The sequence below is a fragment of the Pyrus communis genome, chromosome 11 (assembly GCF_963583255.1).
Source record: "Pyrus communis chromosome 11, drPyrComm1.1, whole genome shotgun sequence".
Classification (NCBI taxonomy): domain Eukaryota; kingdom Viridiplantae; phylum Streptophyta; class Magnoliopsida; order Rosales; family Rosaceae; genus Pyrus; species Pyrus communis.
Window position 1 is genome coordinate 26,901,080 of NC_084813.1, and position 21,018 is coordinate 26,922,097.

Below are 21,018 nucleotides of genomic sequence, written 5' to 3' on the forward strand. Positions count from 1 at the left end.
CAGTTTATGCATGCTCCCCGCGAACCACATCTTCAAGCAGCCAAACGTATTCTCAGATTCCTCAAAGCCACAGTCAGTCATGGTTTGTGGTTCACGAAAGGTAATGTTCATCTTACTGCCTATTCTGATGCTGATTGGGCTGGCTGTCCATTCGATCGTCGATCTACTAGTGGCTATTGCATATTCCTGGGATCCAATCTTATTAGCTGGAGTGCTAAGAAGCAACCCACGGTTGCTCGTTCCTCAACTGAAGCAGAATACAGATCATTAGCGCACACAGCCGCTGAAATCACCTGGATTTGCAAAGTGTTCAAAGATCTTGGTCTCCAGCTTCCTCAAGTCCCTTCTCTCTGGTGTGATAATCTGTCTGCCATATCCCTTGCATCCAATCCAGTCTTTCATGCTCGCACCAAGCATATTGAACTTGATTACCATTATATTCGAGAGTTGGTCCTTGCTAATCTACTCAAAGTCCAGTATGTGTGTTCTCAAGATCAGTTAGCTGATATTCATACCAAATCTCTGTCTAAATCTAGGTTTCTGTATCTGCAATCCAAGCTTGCACTTGGACCTTTCGATGCCTCCAAGTTCAGCTTGAGGGGGTGTAAAGAGTCAAGCAAAATTAGTTAAATGTTTGTTATGATTCTTATGTAAATAAATAGATTAGACAAGGATATAATTGTAATTGTAAGAGCAGTGTACTGTCTATATATACACTGCTGCATCATTGTAAGATTATCTGATTAATCAATATATGAGAGATATTTAGAAACTGTGGATCTTGGTTTTCTACAATGACAACAATTTCGCGTCATATATATTTGGCTTATTCTTTAATTTTTACTGTTATCTTGCCTTTCGTTGCTTGTTTTAATCAGTCATGTTTTCCATTTAATTAAATTGTCTTTTATCTCGATCGGTTGCCTTCAAATTGAAAAACCTTTGGTAGGAATAAGCTCTTGTTTCGTAATGAAGTAAAAATAATTTGATTACTGAGAAATAATAATATAATTATATAGTAAAGCACCAAAAGAAAATACAAACAAAAGTATCCTTTTCTCATGTCCCGACCACCGGCAATAGCATGCATATATAAAGGTATCTTTTTCCCATGTCCCGATCGACCACCGGCAATAGCATGCGTATACCTTGATAATTGACTTTCTAGCTATTTAATTAAGCTTGAGCTTGGCCAATGTTCGTGTGATAATCACCAACAATATGTAGTTTGTTTGTTTAATTATTTGTTCTCTCTATCAGGAAACTCCGCTGGGAGTATGGGAGTTCAGAAGCAAAAGTCGAGAGGAGATGTGCAACCTCAGCCTGGAAGGTGGATGCAGAGGATATATGTTTGCATTAGAGGTCACCCAAGAGCTTGATACCTGGCCAGAGCACCAAAACCGTGACAGGAAATGGGTAATTAATTAGTACTAATCAAAGTAGATATTAATTAAAGGGTATTTCTTCTAAGCTAGTACTCATGAACTATTGGGAGTGGGAGAGATTAATTAGCTAATTAATTAATTAATGAGTATGGATACAGCTAAGCATAAAGGAGGCATTTAGGGTGTGCCGGTATGAATGGATGCGCAAAGCGTTGGAGCAGTTTCTGAGAGTCATGGGAGGAGGACTAGTACTTTCAGTTTGTGATGATAATGATAATATTGATGATGAGGATGGAAAAGTGAAAGTTGTGGAGATGATGATGGGATCAGAAGATGAGATGAAATTAGGAGGAGAGCTGCCACCTCCGGATTCTACCCTGCAGCCGCCGTTGTCAGATGTGGAACATGTGATGGCTGAATGTAAAATAGTGTCGTCAAACTGCTACATAAAGCCAGCTTCTTCTTCTTCTTCAAGTGCTAGTGCTAGTCAACTGGTGATATCAGTTGATTGTCATGGCACTTGGCTCTCAAGGACAAGGTGGGGTTGCCATTGATGGCATGCCGCATGCATATGACTATCGATCGAACATATATATATATGTGTGTGTGTGTGTGTGTGTATGCTGCTGCCAATTAAATTGGCAAATTGGCACATGTGATGTTCAATTTCTCGGCCTAGTAGTGACCCTGACTAAATGTAAAAGCAAAAGCCAAATTGTTTGATGAAACTTTCTCCATCGATCAAATATCATATAAATTGTCATGACAGTGTAACTTTTAAATGCTTCTTTCTTATTAATAAATAAATAAATAAATAGATATGCATATGCAAATTGATGCAAAGATAAAATATCAGTAGAAAGTTTTAACTTTTAATTTATCTCCACTCCAAATTCCAAGATTCACTCATACTGTAGCGTTCTGATTTTTTTTTTTTTTTTTTGGTTAAGGGTTCTGATTTTTTTTTAAATTTAGAACGAATGAGGCAAATAAGCCAATGAGGAGAGGAAACATGACTGGAGGAAGGATTTTTGTGTAAATTTAATTGGGTCATCGATCTTCGCCCATTAGTCTAGAGAAACGGGAAAATAGTCCACAACGATAAACAATCAGCTGCATCATCATCCCCCCTCATTTGCTATTTGGCACAACCCCTAAAGTCCATAACAATAAGCAATCAGCTACATATCATGCCCCCTCATTTCCCATTTGGCCCAATCCCCAACTTACCATGATCCAGTATACCCATAATCTTAATAAAGTTGGTTAAAAATATTCAAAATTTCTTGTTGATGAGTGGGATTTTTTTTTTTTTGAACAAAAGATATCAGTATGCCCATAATCTTAATAAAGTTGGTTGAAAATATTCAAAATTTATTGTTGATAAGTGAGACTTTTTTTTTTTTAACAAACGATATCATCTACACCAAGGAAAAGAGAGTGAGTTTAACCTCACAATGAGTTAGTAATAATGTGATTGAAATTTGTATTTAGCAATAATTAAACTTAAAATCTTTCACTTATATGTGATGAGGAATACTACTAAATCGTACTAAGTGGCGAGTGAGATTTATTTTGTTAAGAAGGAAATAGACACACGCATTGGACGCGCATGGAAATAGACTGACTTTCAGAGTGACAGACAGGTGGCGCAGAGATAGTGGGGGGATTCAGGAGGGAAGCGAAAGAAGAGAAATATGCCTCCCCGCCCCAGATGAGAGCAAATGGCAAAATCCCTCCCTCCCTCCCTCCACTCGTCGTAATTATTTCAGGAATTAGGGATTTATCATTTAGGTGGCAAGGAAGGGATGCCAAAATTTGTAAGCTTTATAATTAGTTGATATAATTTCAATCATACCAAACTAGACGACTAGAGTAGAGTCCATGCAACCTAATCTAAAAATCTGAAAAATCAAATGCTTTCTATCTTTCTTCTTCTTATAAGATAAATATAAAGGTGCTCAGTTTTAAGTGTTTAGTTACAGACAGGCAGACAGGCGGACGCAGAGTAGAGGTGATGATGAGATGAGGTGATGAGGTGTTGAGAGCCTCCATGGAGATTGAGATGGACAGCTTATAGCTAGTTGTTTTGTAGAAGAAGAAGCCTAGCCTAGCCTCTTCAGATTAGGATTAGGAATTTAGGATTAGGCGGCGATGGAGCCGGACTCTGCAATTTCGACGCCCTCCCGGAATCCTCCTCCTCTTCTTCCTCGTCAGGTACTTGCTGCTGATGCTTTCTTTTCCCTATTCATTCATTCATTCTTTCTTATTACTTTTGCATTCATTCATTGATTCTCTGCTGCTGTTTGGATTGATTTGGTTTCTGTCTGTCTAATATCTATCCTCTCCACACTCGCCCAAATCCTTACCTATTTCATTTCATTTCAATTCAATTCAATTCAATTCATTTGAGCACTGGTCGATCCGCATGTATGTGTAACAACTAAGTAGCAAATGAGATTCTGTTAACTAGTTGTAATTTGGAGATCTTAAATACAAATTACAAATTCTCAATCTTGTCTCGCACTTTTCGCCTTAAAGAAGAAGTCGGTTTTTGCCAACTAATGCAGTGTGGTTTATATTTTAAATCGTTATTTCCTCAGGAGGATTTGTTGTGTGCTTGTACCAGCACTCATTGAGTGGCTTTACGTTCTTATCACTGGATACCTAGGTCCAAATATATAAATAATTGAGTTTGACAACGACGAGAAGTAATGGAATGCCTCATTCAATCACTTCCATATCAACTACTTGGCATATAAGTATAGTTTGTGTTCTCTAGTTAAGGATTTAGGCTTGTAATCATTTTAGATATGGATTCTTTCTCCTATGCCCTGGGCTGAATGTGATTCATCTGTTACTTACCGACTAGTGTAACCAATTAACCTCTTGTTGCTTTGCAGCTTTCATGGGTGAATCTCTCCAGAAATCTCATACTTGCATATCAAAGCCTTGGCGTGGTTTATGGGGACCTTAGTACTTCTCCTCTCTATGTTTATACTAGCACATTCACAGGGAATCTACACAACCATAACTCTGAGGAAGTGATATTTGGTGCATTTTCCTTAATCTTCTGGACCATTACACTGGTACCCTTGCTCAAGTACGTCTTTATCCTATTGAGTGCTGACGATAATGGTGAAGGTGTGGTGACACTTGAATTTTGAATACATCCTTTGTGTGACATCTCATACTTGCTTCTTATTGGGTCTCCAAAGGGTCAGTATTTATTCTAATTCGTCTCAGGTGGGACTTTTGCGCTTTACTCGCTGCTTTGCCGCCATGCAAAGTTTAGTTTACTTCCCAACCAGCAAGCAGCTGATGAGGAGCTTTCAGCTTACAAATACGGTCCTTCATCACAGGTTGTAAGCTCTTCCCCATTAAAGAGATTTTTGGAGAAGCATAAAAGGTTACGGACAGCCCTACTAGTGGTGGTATTGTTAGGCACTTGCATGGTCATAGGAGATGGCGTGCTCACTCCAGCAATTTCAGGTACGGTACTAAGTTGTAGAATAATTGTTGGTGTTGAATACAGTCTATATTCATCTAATGTTAGTAAATCACCCATTCCAGAACCCCGAGACAGATGAGAAAAAAGAACAAAAAACTTATGATAACATTACTAAGTTGTCTTGCCCCTTGGGGAATATCCAATAAAATTGGGGCTCCAATCCCTGTAAATACGAGGAAGATGTATACATGTACAATTCGCCGCATCCAATACACTTCTGAATATATTCCTACTATTCATTTAGTAGAGCCACTTAATAATACCATGTCTGTCAGTCTTTCTGTTGTTTGTTGATACGCTGATTGTTTTATGCTCAAATGCTGATAAGTTTTCAGTAAGCTCTACCTAATAAAATATTTTGTCTAGGCAAACCCAGATTGTTGATATTTATTATTTGTTTCTAAAATAATGTTTTCACACTTCCCTTGATTAAGGAGTTAAATCTTTGAGCATTTCTTTTTCACATGCAGTTTTATCATCGGTATCAGGGTTACAAGTTACAGAAGAGAAATTAACTGATGGTAATTCATGATGCCTGTTCTATATCTTTGAGCATTTCTTTTTCACTTTCAGTTTTTTCTTATATCTTTTTTATAAACGAGTTTGAAATTCATGATGCCTATTCTATATATTTCTCTGTGTATCATATAATTGGCTTTGCTTTTGATACTAGGTGAACTCCTCTTGCTGGCATGTGTCATATTGGTTGGCCTGTTTGCTTTGCAGCATTGTGGCACCCACAGGGTAGCATTTTTGTTTGCACCTATTGTAATAATCTGGTTGATATCGATATTTTCCATTGGGCTGTACAACACAATACAGTGGAACCCAGATATTGTTCATGCATTGTCGCCCCATTATATTATCAAGTTTTTCCATGAGACTGGTAAAGATGGTTGGATTTCTCTTGGTGGGATTCTTCTCTCAATAACTGGTACGCTGAATTCGAAAATTGATGGAAATTTTTTACATATAAATAATATATTTACTGGTTGTTGTACTGGTGTAACTATCTATACGAGACCTCTTTGGGAGAGTTATCTTAGCCCTGCAGTAACAAGAAGTTATTGTACTGGTGTAACTATCCATACGAAACCTCTTTGGGAGTTTTATCTTAGCCCTGCACTAATAAGAAGTTATCAACACCGTTAATTTCAAGATCTGCTCTTGCATGCTTGCTATTTTAAGTAAACTGACTTTTAGGCATCTGCATGTTTATCAGGTACTGAAGCTATGTTTGCAGATCTTGGTCATTTCACTGCCTTATCGATAAGAGTAAGTTTATTATTTATCCTCTGATAACCTTTTTATATAAAAGAAATATGTGGTTTGTTTACTCTACCCACTCTAGCTTTGTACGCCCTGATCATTGTGATATGGACTGAAATTTCAAAAGTGAGAATATTTTTTTTTTTTTTTGGCTCTTGCTTGTGCAGCTTGCGTTTGCATTTGCTATATATCCTTGTTTGGTAGTACAATACATGGGTCAAGCTGCTTTCCTGTCTAAACATCCTGGCTCCATTCGTTACAGTTTCTATGACTCCATACCTGGTTAGTTCATCCTGACATTTATCAATATTGCTTTCCAGAATTTTGTTCTAAATCAGTGTTGGTAACTTTGCTTTCTGTCCTCCCATATCCGCAAGTTCCTGTATTTTGGCCCGTCTTTGTTGTTGCTACCCTCGCATCAATTGTTGGAAGCCAGGCTGTTATAACTGCTACTTTCTCAATCATCAAGCAATGTCATGCCCTTGGTTGTTTCCCCCGAGTCAAAGTTGTCCACACCTCAAAGCATATATGTGGGCAGATCTACATTCCGGAAATTAATTGGATACTTATGATCCTTACTCTTGCCATAACTATTGGATTTCAAGACACTACTTTAATCGGAAATGCTTATGGTATGTTATTTCTTTGTATCCCCCGCCTCCTTCTCTGCCCCTTAAACAAATTAAGTGAGGATGACAAATTGTTCACTTTTGGTTCTCAGGACTTGCTTGCATGATGGTTATGTTTATCACGACATTCCTTATGGCGCTGGTAATAATCTTTGTTTGGCAGAAAAGTGTGGTCCTGGCTGCGATTTTTCTGATTTTTTTCTGGTTCATTGAGGGAGTGTACTTATCAGCAGCACTCATTAAAGTACCTCAGGGAGGATGGGTCCCTTTTGTTCTCTCGTTCATCTTTATGATTGTTATGTATGTCTGGCATTATGGTACACGGAAGAAGTATAACTATGATCTGCACAACAAAGTCTCGTTAAAATGGCTACTTGGTCTTGGCCCGAGCCTCGGTATCGTCCGGGTACCTGGGATAGGTCTCATATACTCAGAGTTGGCAACAGGAGTTCCTGCAATATTCTCTCACTTTGTAACAAATCTTCCTGCATTCCACAAGGTGTTGGTTTTTGTTTGTGTAAAATCAGTTCAGGTGCCATGGGTTTCACCTGAGGAACGATTTCTGATTGGCCGGATATGTCCAAGACCTTATCGTATGTATAGGTGCATTGTGAGGTATGGGTACAAGGACATCCAACGGGATGATGGGGACTTTGAGGACCTGCTCATACAGAGCATAGCAGAGTTCATCCAGATGGAAGCGGGGGAACCACAATTCTCAAGCCCAGAAAGCACATCATTTGATGGAAGGATGGCGGTTATAAGCACGAGGACGGTGCAATCAAGTTTGAGCTTGGTAGCCAGTGAACAAGAGGGTTCTGGTGTGGGGGACTCCATCCAAAGCAGCAAATCTTTGGCCCTGCGGAGTATGGGATCAGTGTATGATGATGAGAACCCACAAATGAGGAGGCACCAAGTGAGGTTTCAGGTGCCGTCAAATGTGGGTATGGATCCTGCAGTAAGGGAAGAGCTGATGGATTTAATCCAGGCCAGGGAAGCAGGGGTTGCGTATATAATGGGGCATTCATATGTGAAGGCGAGGAGGTCGTCATCATTTCTGAAGAAGCTTGTGATTGATATGGGGTATTCTTTTCTTAGGAAGAACTGCAGGGGCCCTGCCGTGGCGCTTAACATTCCTCACATCAGTCTTATCGAAGTTGGGATGATATACTATGTCTGATGGAATAGATGTTATTGCTCCTAGGCTAGGGGGAAGAAGGACAAATAATCGAAAGGGCAGGGTACATATCTGCGCTTTGCTTTTGTTCCAATTTATTGGAATTTCTGTCGTCGTTTTTATTTGGTAAGCAACTGCAACACCACTTGGCGCCTGGGGTGGGTTTTCAAGTTTCAACTTTATTTTCCCTCTACAACCCTTAACCTTCCTTCTACACTACTTGTACTTGATGTGTCTTCTTACTTTTGCTAATGCTAATAGTGATTTGATAGCAATTTTTGTACGAATTAATCATAAATTAGAAGGAAGGAACGATAGGATGTAGGGAAGGTTTGATGCAGCAGCCAATCCCAATGGTATCTGTTAGGTACCGTTTGGTACGTGGGACGGGACGGAACAGAGTGGGACAAGCCGTTCCGTCTCACGTTTGGTGCCCCTAAAACGGGTGGAACGAGCTGTTCCACGGGACGAGTTTTGGATGAATTTTCGTTCCGCCTCATCCCCCTGGAACGACTCGTTCCACATCCGTGGAACACAAAATTATAACCTCTCCGTCTCCTTCTTCTTCCTCCTTGTTTCCATCCGAAGACATCTTTGCTCCCGCTCCGCTCCGTTCCGTCCTGTCCCGTCCCGTCCCATTCCGTTCCGTCCCGTCCTGTCTGCATACCAAACGATACCTTACTACCAGGTGCCAGCGCATGCATATTATAATAATATAATAAGGCTTAATAATTTATTTGCCCCTTGACACTGTCTTTTAATCTCATTTTACCCCCTAAAACTGTTTTTCTCACTTTAAATTCCATTTTCGTCTCACTTAGTCTCAATTCAATCCATTTTTGCCCATTCCGTCAAATAAATGTTAAATTAGAGGTAGTATGGACATTTTATTTTTTACACAATTCTTTGCCGTTAACTTGCTGCTAAAACAATTCCAATTCTAATTCCATTTTTCGACAACTATATTTCTTCCATCTCTCTTGCGGATTGATGCGTAGTTGGGTTGCAACCCTTGGATTCAATGACTAGCTTGAATTAGATTTTGAAGCAAACTCATTATTTGCTTTTTCCAACAGCTGCAACTTCAACTCCACACCAATACGCAAGAGAAACAAACATGGGTTTTAATTAGAGTATTAAAAATGGATTTGAGATTGTTTAGCAGACAATTTGGAGGGAAAGAACAGTGTCAAAAGTAAAATTCTATACTACCCTTTAATTTAACGTTTATTTGATAAAATGGATGAAAATGAGGTGAGCTGGGAATAAGTGAGACGAAAATGGCAGTTTTATGGGGCAAAGTAAGATAAAACCAGTTTCAGAGGTAAAGTGAGACTAAATGCAATTTCAGGAGCAAATCAATTAATAAGGTGAACAACAACAACAACAACAACAACAACAACATTGGGGATTGATTTCTGTACGTTTGAAATTCCTTGGAACTTTGGGAGTTGGGAGGGAAAGTAGCTTCACCTATTTATCTATATCAGCTATATAATGTAATGAGCCAGTTACCAGCACCACCGCCTTCCTCCTACTTGCGACAGTGACTTTAATTGTTAGACTATTAGTCAATTAGGCAACAAGAAGTTGGATTACCAACTGAATTAATCCAAACCCATCCTTACCTCAAGTCATCTCATTCATGTGTGCTGTGCTGCTGCTATATGTATACACACACACACACACATATGCATTAGCTGTTAACAGAAACATCAAACAAATTAACAACACAACAAACAACTGCGTTCTCAAGGAAACTTTGGAAAATGGCCAAGTACCAAAACAATGCACTGGTAATACTAGTGTTTGCCGGCATTATGGCGCAGGAAGGAATGTTAATGGTGGCTGCTGCTCAAGGAGACACGTCTTGCCTCAGTCAGCTTGCTCCTTGCCTCAACTACCTGAATGGAACCCGTCACCCACCCGACAATTGTTGCGATCCTCTCAAATCGATGATCAAGTCTAATCCACAATGTTTGTGTAGTATGATCAGCAACCGGGCCACCAATCAAGCTGAGCAAGCCGGCATCAATATCAACGAGGCTCAGCAGTTGCCGGGAAGATGTGGTGAACGTGTCAACCCGCTCGCCTGCCTTTCAAGTAAGATTCATTCATCGCACTAATTACCAGCATTGTCTTACTCTTAATGAATCATGTCCATGGTAAATTAAATTAATTCTCATTAATTATCTGTTTGTCCTCTCCTCACCATCATCTAGTGAATTACTCTCTCTCTCTCTCTCTCTCTCTCAGCAGGTTCTCCTCCTAGTCGTGCTCCTAGTAATTCCAGGAACTCAGTTCCAAATTCTGTAAACGATGCCTTTTCGTTGCTCTCTCGTGGAAGCGTGGCGGCCACAGCTCTATCGTTGTCTCTTCAGATAATTCTATTTATTGGCATCAAATACAACGCATTATTCTAGACGGAACACTTGTGGATATTGGCATATTGCTTGCAATTATGAAAAGTCTTCTTGTATTTAATTAATGAATTATTCTCCTTCTTCTCTTGCTCTTGTTATATGGGATTATTATTATTATTATTATTATTATTATTATTATTATTATTATTTCTTTCTAAATACAATTTCTGAGTAGCCCTAGATGTTGTGATCGATGCTGAACAAAGATGATTGTGGAGTGATTTTATATGTAGTGCCTTGATGATTAAAGATCAAAGATGATCAATGTGATGAATGGGTGTGGCGTACCACATATATCAAATTTCTTATTGTTTTCACTTTGTATTTTCTAATGTGTTTTTCTTTTAATTTTGACTGCTAATTTTACTTTACTTGTTCAATCTAACAAATACAAAACTAGAGGATATGTTTGAAGTGAAAAATGGTGTGTAAAAATCATCTCTTTTCTCATTGGTTAATGGTAAGTAATTTAGTATTATGTTTGAAAATTTTTATTTGAACCCAATTGTTGTGTCTCTACACCGAACTAATAAAATCTCTCTACTGAAGTACGAAATATGGCCTTTAGACAAATGAAAAGAAAAACTAATACTAGAACCCAAAACCCACCAACCAGCAACAACACGTTTTTATCTCTCTACACCCTCTCTATTTTTTTCTAGTGAACCAATTCCTAACGTGCATGACCACTACTACTGCCCTTCTTTCTTGTTCTTGAGTTTGACTTTTCTGTATCTGTTAATTTGCTCATTAGTTTCGTAGCAGTTTTGTGATAATCGAACCAACTAGCAAAAAGTATTGAGGTAGCAAGGACCAACGCACCAAGTGCAATACAATAGAGTTGTAATTCACTAGTTATTCTAGATGCTAGCCAAATTTGAAAAAAAAAACCTAGAGGTTATTTGTATTCCTCTGAAACTCCCCCTACATCACCATTCAATATTTCTTGACCCATTATTGGCCAAACCACTTGGGCACTAGGTCCAATGTGATTAGGATCACTTAGCCATGGCTGAGGAGACTGCTGGAGACCATATATCGCCTTTTTTCACCTGAAAACTTTCCCTTCCTCCCCTTGAGCTCGAAAACTTAGTGGAAGTCTCCATGAAGAAAGGCCATTTTGACATTGAGTTGATGCAGTGGTCAAGATCTGTTAGTTGAAACTGACATAATGATTTATATGGAGTTGAGTTTAGTTTGGCCACAAGAGCAAACGTCTCGAGATAATCAATGCTATAGGTTTGTGTGAAACTTTTCCCCACACTACGAGCCCTCTTGATGGAGCCATTAGCTTTGAGTTTTAGGGTTTCTGTAGTATGAGAAGACCGGGAAGGACGCACCTCTAGTGTACCAATTATCGTGCCCACGGTAAACGCTGGGTAGCCAAGTGCGGAGTGGATAATTGTTGAAAACATCTAAGTAGTAAGCCCACCCAAGATGAGTGCTCTCCTATTCCGACTTCCCTAGAGCCATTAGGCGGTGGAGCTCTAGGATTTGACGGCGGACTTAAAAAGCCACCTACAAACGCTTTACGTCCAATCATTTGGGATAACGCTTGCATCCTTTGTATTACCGAGACTGCGGGCACAGAGTTAGCCGATGCTTATTCTCCAGATACTATCATTGCTTCTTCTTCGGAAAAAGAAGTTCACAACTTGTAGATCTTCTACCTTCACGTAGTATTGCTCCATCAAGCTTTCGCCCATTGCTGCCTCCTGTAGTAGTTTGGGCCGTAATGTATCCCTCAAATCTCTCCTCCATCATCGGTAATAAATATTTTGAACTATTGTTTTGTTCGGTTTAAGATACAAATCTTTTTTGTTATATGTAAAAAATAGATGAATTTGCTTACTAGTCTACAAAGGAAGATAACTAAGGGAGATGGGTTGTTAAGATTCTACAGGGTGGGTCGAAAACTTTGAATTTGATTATGGCTCTCGGAACTTTTAAACTCACAACTACAAAATTAGTGCTATAAAATCAAACTTAAATAGCATGGTTTCTAAATATAAGACTCAAACTTACATAAACCGCTTTGAAAAGCTTAAAATGGAACGGTTTGGTATATCATCATCATCTTCTTCTCTTTTTTTTTTGGGTAAATTACAAAACTACCTCAACTATTGGGTCACTAACAGTTTCATGCCTCGTCTTTAAAAAGTTTCAATGTCATATCGTATCTTCGAATTTGTTGCAATGTCATACCTTCCGTCAATTGTCTATCAATTCCTTCGTTAAATCCTAACGTGGCACACTTTCTATTAAAAAACTAAAAAAATAATATTAAAAACTAAAAAAAAAAATTATTTAATATTTTTTAATTATTAAAATAATAATTAATTGAAGAAAAGTTATTAAAAATTAAAAAAAACCCACCCCATGTTCGTGTTCCATGTTATTAAAAATAAACTTTCCGTCAATTGTCTGTCAATTCCCCATGTTCATTTTTTTTATTATCACAATTGATCATTTATCTTTACCAACTCATTAGTTTAATCCAGGGGTGGGCAAACAGGTCATGGACTCGCGGGTCGGGACGAGTATACTAAATTAGCGGTTTGGGGCGGTTCCAGAAATAGGAGGGAACGGGGCCCCGGCCCGGCCCGTTTCTAGTAGGGAATAATTGGTTTTATCCTCATTTCAGTCTTCTTATATACTTCGAAAAGAGTCACTCAGTTTGCCTTTTTCCCAGCTCGATCTCTCATCCCGACTCGCTTTCACTATCCCAGCTCCGTCTGCCGCCGTCATCATCAGCTTCGTCCGCCACCACCATCATCAGACCTCGATCCAAGGAAACTGAAATACTCTCTCCTTTTTTTTTTTTTTATTCAATTTATAGCGAATTTCTTTGTTTTATGTGCCTTTAATTTTTGAATGCATGCAAGGAATTGGGATGGGGAATGCAATCATGGTCGATGATCTGGAGCTACTTGATTTCTAATGTAACCGTAAACCACTGCTGATGTGTCTCTCTCTCGAAATCAATCAATCTCTCTCTCTCTGTCGAACTCAAAGGGACGAACGACGAAGTCGAACAACTTGAAGCGACGAATCAATCATCTCTTCCATCTGACTCAGACTCATATTTGCAGCGTAGTCGAGCTCTACTAACAGCCCTATTCAGTTTTAAGGTATTATGTTTTAGGGATTTAGGATTTAAAATTAAATTAAGGTTTTCTAGATTTAGAGATTTTGTTGGGTTTTGAAATCTTGACCTTTGTTATGTTCCAATTTCAAATCTTTTGTTCAAATGATTTAGGTGGAAGGGGTCGAAATTTGGGATTAAGCATTAGCTGGTATCAGTTTGAGAATTTAACCATTGTTAAAATGGGATCATGGTATCCTTGAGAACTCGAATTTCAATGATTTGGGATTATATTAATATGTGCTGATGTGCACATTTGTGCTTCAATACTTCTATAAATGTAATATGTGTTGTTGTGCACTGTAATGCAGCGGTAGATTGTAGCCCCATTTTACAAAATGACGTATTTAAAAAAAAAAAAAAAAGAGTTGGACTCGTGAACCCGCCCTGAATTGGCCCGTTTGAAACGGGCTGGGTTAGATCTGGTTCCAAAACTCAAAATCCCTTTACCCTGCCTGCCCCGCCCTGTTACTGTTTAAAACGGATAAGGTCCGGTTCCTCCAAAATTGGGCCTGGCCCGTGCCCAGCCTTAGTTTGATCCTTTATGTTTCAAATTCATCAGTTTAGTGTTTATCTATTATCTTACTGATCAATGTAATCATTGTCGTTATATTCTGTTAAAATATTTGTTAGGATACTTGTGTGGATATTTGTGGAACCCACAAATCCAATTACATTGTGTCAAGTGGAGGACAATAGATAGAGGACTAAATTGGCGAATTTGAAACATAAAAAATCAAACTGATGAGTTGGTAAAAAATAAAAGGTGATAAAAATCTTTAAAAAAACCACTTGGTACTATGGTCTAATGGTATTACTTTTCACTTGTAAGTGAGCGGTCTCAGGTTCGATTCTTGCTAAGGAGAATTTGAACTACATTATTATTATTTCATTGTAAGGCTAAGTCTATTCCTTTTTCTTAGTGTACTGTAAATAGTATCGTTTGTTAAAAAAAAAAAATCTTAAAGAAAGGAGACAGAATGCTGTGTCTGTTGGGAAAGTTGTAAGCCCACCAAGGTCCATTACCATCAACAAGAAGGCAAAGGGCCCAGAAATAGAAATATCTGGTGTCGAGTCGTCAGTCAGTGTGTGTGGGACTGGGTAGCATGGCGTGGGCACGTATCCTCCACTCCATTTGACAAAAAAAATAAAAAAGCGAAAAATCTTCCACTCCACGCATCAAATGCCTCCCATTGAATTGAATTGAGTTGAGGACTCTCTCGTATTGTTCGCAATGCAATTGCAAAAGCAGCAGCAACAGTGAAAAAAGGAATGGTGAATGTAAAACTGTAAAACCCCTCTAAAACCTCTCAACTTTATCCACTGAAGAGTCGCTCTGCAGGGAACAAAAAATGGCGTTGCTCCTCCCAATCCCCGCCCTAAACTCTAGCTCGGCAATTAGAGGGCTGAGGGTGCCGCCGTGTCCCGGGGCCAGCTTTTGTTGCGGAGTCGGACTCGGAAGAAGAGGACTGGTTTGCTGGGTGCCCAACGCTGTCTACACCGCCCAGACTCACACCCACACCCAAAGCACGGAACAGCAGTGGAAACCGAAATCGGGGAAAAGAGAGGATTCGGCAGAGGGCGACGCCATAACCATTCTGAACGAGAGGATTCGGCGGGAGCAGAGCAAGAGAGAGGGCTCGGGAACGAGAACGGTGATGGAATCGGAGGAGGCGGACAAGTACATAGAGATGGTGAAGCAGCAGCAGCAGAGGGGCCTCGAGAAGCTCCGAGGCGATGTTGGTTACAAGGTGGACCCCTACACTCTTCGTTCTGGGGACTACGTCGTCCATAAGAAGGTCGGCATTGGTCGATTCGTTGGGATTAAGTTAGACAGTGCTAGTCCCAGTTTCAATTCCGCTTCTAAGACCGACTCCATTGAATACGTCTTCATCGAGTACGCCGATGGCATGGCTAAGCTTCCTGTTAAGCAGGCCTCTCGCTTGCTCTATCGTTATAATCTGTACGTTTTCCTTCCTTTCTGTCTTTCTTCCTTTTCAATCTCATGAATTCATTCCACAAAACAAACAAACCAACCAAAAAAACGATACGTTAACTTATAATCTGTATGTTTTGTTTCAGGCCGAACGAAACGAAAAGGCCTCGCACGTTGAGCAAATTGAGTGACACCAGTGTCTGGGAGAAAAGAAAGACCAAAGGAAAGATTGCCATTCAGAAAATGGTTGTTGATTTGATGGAGCTGTATCTTCACAGACTCAAACAAAGACGCCCTCCCTACCCACTCACTCCTGCCATGACTCACTTTGTTTCTCAGTTTCCTTATCAACCCACCCCTGATCAACAGCAGGCGTTCATTGATGTTCACAAAGATCTAACCGCCAGAGAAACCCCAATGGACCGCTTAATTTGTGGAGATGTTGGCTTTGGCAAAACCGAAGTTGCCCTGCGTGCCATCTTCTGTGTAGTTTCTGCAGGGAAGCAAGCTATGGTTCTCGCACCGACTATTGTTTTGGCCAAGCAACATTTTGATGTTATTTCAGACCGGTTTTCTATCTACCCCGACATCAAGGTTGGACTTCTCAGCAGGTTTCAGGTAACCCAAGTCTTTTTCTTACATATTACATACTTATTGGGTATCACATCTTATGCATTTTGGAATTTTCAAACTGCTCCCTTTAGTCTTAAACTGATCACAACCGTTATGGCATGTAGACCAAAGCAGAAAAGGAGGGGCATTTGGACATGATTAAAAAGGGGCAATTGGACATAATTGTTGGGACTCACTCGCTTCTTGGAAGTCGTGTTGTGTATAATAATCTTGGTTTGTTAGTGGTTGATGAAGAACAGGTTTGTCATCGAATCTGCTATCTGCAACAAATTAGATTCTCTCCTAGTTGACCTACATAATCTTCTTTCTTTGTCTTAAAGCATGCACTTTCTTTCTGCTAAATAGAGGTTTGGCGTCAAACAAAAGGAGAAGATTGCTTCTTTCAAAACATCGGTTGATGTTCTTACTCTTTCTGCAACACCTATACCACGAACCCTGTATTTAGCCTTGACTGGGTTCCGTGATGTTAGGTAATGACTTGTCTTTGGACTTTTAGAGATCTCTTGATCTAGATGCCCATTTCAATTTGTTCTGTGATACTTGGTAATGACTTATCTTTGCAGTAGTTCTTGCGTAATGTGAGTCCCTTAATTTGGTGCTGCTGTAATTATGTATTCTTCAATTTTTCAGTTTGATTTCAACTCCACCACCAGAAAGGGTCCCTATCAAATCCCATCTTTCTGCATACAGTAAAGAAAAGGTTTTATCAGCAATTAAGCATGAGCTGGAGAGAGGAGGCCAAGTGTTTTATGTATTGCCTCGCATTAAAGGTAACCTCATTGAATGATGATCTATGCTTTTTATTACTCCTACCAACGCTAAGCACAAAGTTTCTTTGTCATGATGTTGCTCGGTGGTAGTGTCTGTATTGTTTCTTTTCAGTTTTATCAATGACTACATGCATATGTCACTATTTTGTGAGCCTGTTGACTTGTAGAGTAAATGAGGACTGCCTTGTTCGTGGTTCTAGGTTCATTTGGCTTTCATGTCTAAAGAACAAGAGAAATTCCATTACTGAATAACAGTCTAATTAGAGGAAATTCAAGAATGTTTTCCCACATAAACGTTTGGTTCTCTTGATGGCTGATACATATTTCACTTCTGTTCTTATGATGCAGGACTTGAAGAAGTGATGGACTTTCTTGAACAGTCATTTCCTAATGTTGAAATAGCTATTGCACATGGGAAGGTATTTTCTTTCTTGCTTTGGCATTTGGTATCACCAAAGGGAACCACTATGTGATGAAATTTTAAGAATTAGGGAAATTGAGGATGCATCAGGATTTGAACGAGAAAGTTCTTTGTATGCATCAATTTTTTTTGTCAAGTTGTATGCATCATTTGTTACAACTTATAAGGGGATTTGCTCATTTGGGTTTCTTTTTCTGCATGTCAGTAATTATATCTGCATATTTTTTCAGCAATATTCAAAGCAGCTGGAGGAAACCATGGAGAATTTTGCACAAGGTGAAATCAAGATTCTTATATGCACTAATATAGTAGAAAGTGGGCTTGACATTCAGAATGCAAACACCATCATAATTCAGGATGTTCAACAATTTGGCTTAGCGCAGTTGTACCAGGTCTTATTCTTTCTTCTTTCTTTATATATTTCCAAATGGTGCAACATATAAGGAATACTAACATTTGAAATTTTTATTATGGTTATTTTAAGTGCTTTTCAATTATTAAACGGGAGAACATAATGGTACCTGAGCTTCTCCAACTCCTAATCCATTTTACTTACTGTGTTCTTTTTTGTTTCATTAAATGCATAAATGGTAGTAGTTGCGGGGAAGGGTAGGCCGGGCAGATAAGGAAGCTCATGCATACTTGTTCTATCCGGAGAAGTCACTGCTAACTGATCAAGCGCTGGTACTTCTTGTCCCTTATAGAATATTGTATACATTTTTGTAACTACTTGTGTTACCCTTTATGATATTTAGCACTTGTTTTTCATGATTGCATGCTATTTTAGATACAGTTAAAAGGCAATTAGCTACTTTGCTCTAGATTTACTTGTCTGTGGTTACTTTGGAGTGTTTAAAGTAGCAATCATTGTGGTCATGCTCTAGGAGCGACTTGCAGCTCTTGAGGAATGCTGTGAACTTGGGCAAGGTTTCCAACTTGCAGAGAAGGACATGGGAATCAGAGGCTTTGGTACCATATTTGGTGAGCAACAAACAGGGGATGTTGGAAATGTTGGCATTGATCTCTTCTTTGAAATGCTCTTTGAGAGCCTATCCAAGGTTTACACTCATGATCCAATATTTTACCTTTTACTTCTTGTTTCCATTTTAAGTGCAATTTTGGCTAGTTTTATTGTCATTATTATTATTGCATTTGCAATATCTTTTGTTCTGTAACTGCATAAAAGATTAATGTATGAGATGGAAATGGTTCAAAATATCTAAAATGGTGTTCAATATATTCTCTTCCTCTCTCGAACAATGCACACATGTAGTCACTGTTCATTCGTTAGGCCCACTCACTGTCTAGAATTTGTCTTCTCTCGGAACTTTTGAACTCAAAACTTGCTGTTTTGTTTGTTTGATGCCAGGTTGATGAACACCGCGTAGTTTCAGTTCCTTACTGGTCTGTTGAGGTATTTCTACCATCACTTTCAGCATCTTAAAATAAACACTTGAACCAAGATAGATGCTGATTAATTTTGACACATCCTACTGTACTTCCTAGAAGAGATTGGGATGACAACATGCATGCATATTTATATTTGATGGGTGTGTTTTATGTACTTTTCAGATTGATTTAAATATAAATCCTCATCTCCCCTCTGAATACATAAATTATCTGGAGAATCCCATGGAGATAATTCATGAAGCCGAGAAAGCTGCTGAGAAAGATATCTGGAGTTTGATGCATTATGCTGAGAATTTACGCCGGCAATATGGAAAGGAACCACACTCCATGGAGATTCTTTTAAAGAAGCTTTATGTGAGGAGGATGGCAGCAGATCTTGGAATAAGCAAGATATATGCCTTAGGTAAGATGGTTTTTATGAAAACAAGTATGAAGAAAAAGGTCTTCAAGCTGATTACTGAATCAATGGTCTCTGATGTCTACCGAAACTCTCTGGTTTTTGAGGGTGACCAGATCAAGGTAATCTCATATTTCATGAATACATTTTCTTTTACATTTTGACAAGTGAGCTAAGTTTCGTAAAAGAAAATTTTGTCACGATATCATCATGTTGGTTGCGTCACGTGTTGCAGGCGGAACTTCTTCTAGAGCTACCGAGGGAACAGCTGTTGAATTGGATCTTTCAATGTTTGGCTGAACTGCATGCTTCCTTACCTGCTCTCATAAAGTATTAGGTGTCTTAGGGCACGGACAGGAATTCAGTTTTTTTTAAAGATGGACTAGCACTACACTTGTACACGATGGAGTGGATTTGTTAACCCTTTTGCCGTACTTGGAAGCCTTGAGCATTAGCATATTGATTGGGTCGTAAAAAGAGAGCGCCAAATATATCTGCCTGATTTTGTTGTAAAGCCAAGATGCCGTATATCTGCGTGAGTCATTTGGTAAGTCATCACCAATTGATCTGATGGTTGGTTTATTCATATGGGTTAAGTTATATCAGTACTCTGTACTGCAGGTTACTTGTGAATTAGGTAAGCAAGACAAGTGGAGGGAGATACATCATACATGCATAGATGCATACATACAAACAGGTGTGTGGGGCAGCGAAATACGCACTCTGTTGTTGTCATGCATGCATCCGCATACGCCATAGGCCATACGCATATGCATATGACGACGATAATCCTATTTGTATTTGTATATGGAAGGAAGGATCAGTCATTCCGTTGGTAGGGTATATGCATAGTTAGATGCTAATTTAAATGCTCATCTGTAATTCTGCAAAGTGGAGTAGTTCTGCACTTGCTATTATTAGTAGAGATAGAGAAGAGAAATCATTTCAAATGGTGGAGGTGCTCTCTAGTCTCTAATTACTCTTGTTTCTCTTCCTTGCTGTTGCTAATTTGCTACTTTGGTTTGGTATTTGCCATTTGGTTGGTGGCTGGGGTGCGCCGTTGACTGACGGGTATAAAATCGACAGGTGAAGCCACGTATGCAGATAAATTACAGAATGGGGTCGTCCACTAAGTCACAAATTAATTTTTGGCTTTTGTATTCTTTAACAGGAAATGTTTTTTATTTTCTGATTCGATTCTATCATTTAATTATCTATTTATTTATTGAATTCAAATGCGTATAGAAATAAAATCATGCCCTTATCTACTCTTTATTTAATTTATTCAATTTACATATTAGAAATAATAAATTTACAAGTATGAGATGAAATAAATACATAAATACAAAAAAAGGTGAAAAATGTCAGATGTCTAATTAGCGATGGATTTCTTGTTATTTAATTTTCAGTCAATTGGTGGAGAGAAATCGAACCTCTTCCGACGTTAAGAGAAAGATCGGGGCATCACCACTAAATTAAGACGTTAATGAATTGAGAAGAAAAGGAAAATACCAACGAATTTGCTAGTACTTGGCAGCAAAACAAAAATACCGAGAGCATTTCTAGTGTTGTTTACTCTCTGTTTTTTGAGGACGGCTCACTTTACAGTTACAGATAGATTAGTGGGGAAGAGAGAAACGTGGAGCGTAGATCGATGATGGATCCCACTGGTCCAAGTCTTAACTCCATTAATTTTGATTTAATTTATTCCATCAATCAAGCAGCTGTCCTGTGAATCTGTGATGCGCCCTCTCCTTCCCAACTCGATCTTATTAGAAATTAACAAGAAAGAAAGAAAGAAAGAAAGAAAGAAAAAAAGAAGGAAGAAATGAGCTTTCAAGATGTGCAGAGTGGCGGAGGAGGAAGGGGAAGGAAGGCATCGGCGTTTCCGTCTCAGGCGGTGGCTGCCGGT

At 39.0% G+C, this 21,018-nt stretch overlaps 3 protein-coding genes across 5 annotated transcripts; all 3 read left to right on the forward strand.

The window, feature by feature from the left end:
* Nucleotides 1-3,101: 3,101 nt before the first annotated feature.
* LOC137707467 (potassium transporter 4-like) lies at nucleotides 3,102-8,242 on the forward strand. The gene is made up of 9 exons (XM_068446343.1): nucleotides 3,102-3,602; nucleotides 4,289-4,529; nucleotides 4,632-4,877; nucleotides 5,367-5,417; nucleotides 5,570-5,830; nucleotides 6,119-6,171; nucleotides 6,333-6,447; nucleotides 6,543-6,797; nucleotides 6,887-8,242. Exons 1-9 carry the CDS (start codon nucleotides 3,540-3,542, stop codon nucleotides 7,972-7,974), a joined length of 2,373 nt encoding a protein of 790 aa, XP_068302444.1. The 5' UTR covers nucleotides 3,102-3,539; the 3' UTR covers nucleotides 7,975-8,242.
* Nucleotides 8,243-9,617: 1,375 nt separating this feature from the next.
* Nucleotides 9,618-10,493, forward strand: LOC137707468 (non-specific lipid transfer protein GPI-anchored 30-like). Its single transcript, XM_068446344.1, has 2 exons — nucleotides 9,618-10,074; nucleotides 10,228-10,493. The coding sequence occupies exons 1-2, from the start codon at nucleotides 9,741-9,743 to the stop codon at nucleotides 10,392-10,394; spliced, it is 501 nt and encodes a 166-aa protein (XP_068302445.1). The 5' UTR covers nucleotides 9,618-9,740; the 3' UTR covers nucleotides 10,395-10,493.
* A 4,223-nt stretch (nucleotides 10,494-14,716) lies between these two features.
* Nucleotides 14,717-20,926, forward strand: LOC137708236 (ATP-dependent DNA helicase At3g02060, chloroplastic-like). Of its 3 annotated transcripts, none has more exons than XR_011064769.1 (13): nucleotides 14,717-15,502; nucleotides 15,622-16,093; nucleotides 16,213-16,347; nucleotides 16,454-16,578; nucleotides 16,739-16,878; nucleotides 17,227-17,297; nucleotides 17,530-17,691; nucleotides 17,897-17,983; nucleotides 18,184-18,357; nucleotides 18,669-18,713; nucleotides 18,872-19,228; nucleotides 19,342-19,653; nucleotides 20,516-20,926. XR_011064769.1 is itself a non-coding variant. In XM_068447270.1 (12 exons), the coding sequence occupies exons 1-12, from the start codon at nucleotides 14,892-14,894 to the stop codon at nucleotides 19,441-19,443; spliced, it is 2,481 nt and encodes an 826-aa protein (XP_068303371.1). In that variant the 5' UTR covers nucleotides 14,717-14,891; the 3' UTR covers nucleotides 19,444-20,374. The 3 variants fall into 3 exon arrangements, 1 of the variants encoding a protein (XP_068303371.1); XR_011064768.1 differs by lacking the exon at nucleotides 20,516-20,926 and adding an exon at nucleotides 19,728-20,374; XM_068447270.1 differs by lacking the exon at nucleotides 20,516-20,926 and having other exon boundaries at nucleotides 19,342-20,374.
* The last annotated feature ends 92 nt before the right edge of the window (nucleotides 20,927-21,018 follow it).

What these genes read in the sequence shown, in the direction of transcription:
- LOC137707467 (XM_068446343.1), top strand. Translation starts at nt 3,540, where the DNA reads ATGGAGCCGGACTCTGCAATTTCGACGCCCTCCCGGAATCCTCCTCCT. An exon ending in CTCCTCTTCTTCCTCGTCAG is followed by an intron (nt 3,603 to 4,288) that starts GTACTTGCTGCT and finishes GTTGCTTTGCAG; the next exon opens with CTTTCATGGGTGAATCTCTC. An exon ending in GCTCACTCCAGCAATTTCAG is followed by an intron (nt 4,878 to 5,366) that starts GTACGGTACTAA and finishes TTTCACATGCAG; the next exon opens with TTTTATCATCGGTATCAGGG.
- LOC137707468 (XM_068446344.1), top strand. Translation starts at nt 9,741, where the DNA reads ATGGCCAAGTACCAAAACAATGCACTGGTAATACTAGTGTTTGCCGGC. An exon ending in CCCGCTCGCCTGCCTTTCAA is followed by an intron (nt 10,075 to 10,227) that starts GTAAGATTCATT and finishes TCTCTCTCTCAG; the next exon opens with CAGGTTCTCCTCCTAGTCGT.
- LOC137708236 (XM_068447270.1), top strand. Translation starts at nt 14,892, where the DNA reads ATGGCGTTGCTCCTCCCAATCCCCGCCCTAAACTCTAGCTCGGCAATT. An exon ending in GACTTCTCAGCAGGTTTCAG is followed by an intron (nt 16,094 to 16,212) that starts GTAACCCAAGTC and finishes TATGGCATGTAG; the next exon opens with ACCAAAGCAGAAAAGGAGGG. An exon ending in TTGAGGGTGACCAGATCAAG is followed by an intron (nt 19,229 to 19,341) that starts GTAATCTCATAT and finishes CACGTGTTGCAG; the next exon opens with GCGGAACTTCTTCTAGAGCT.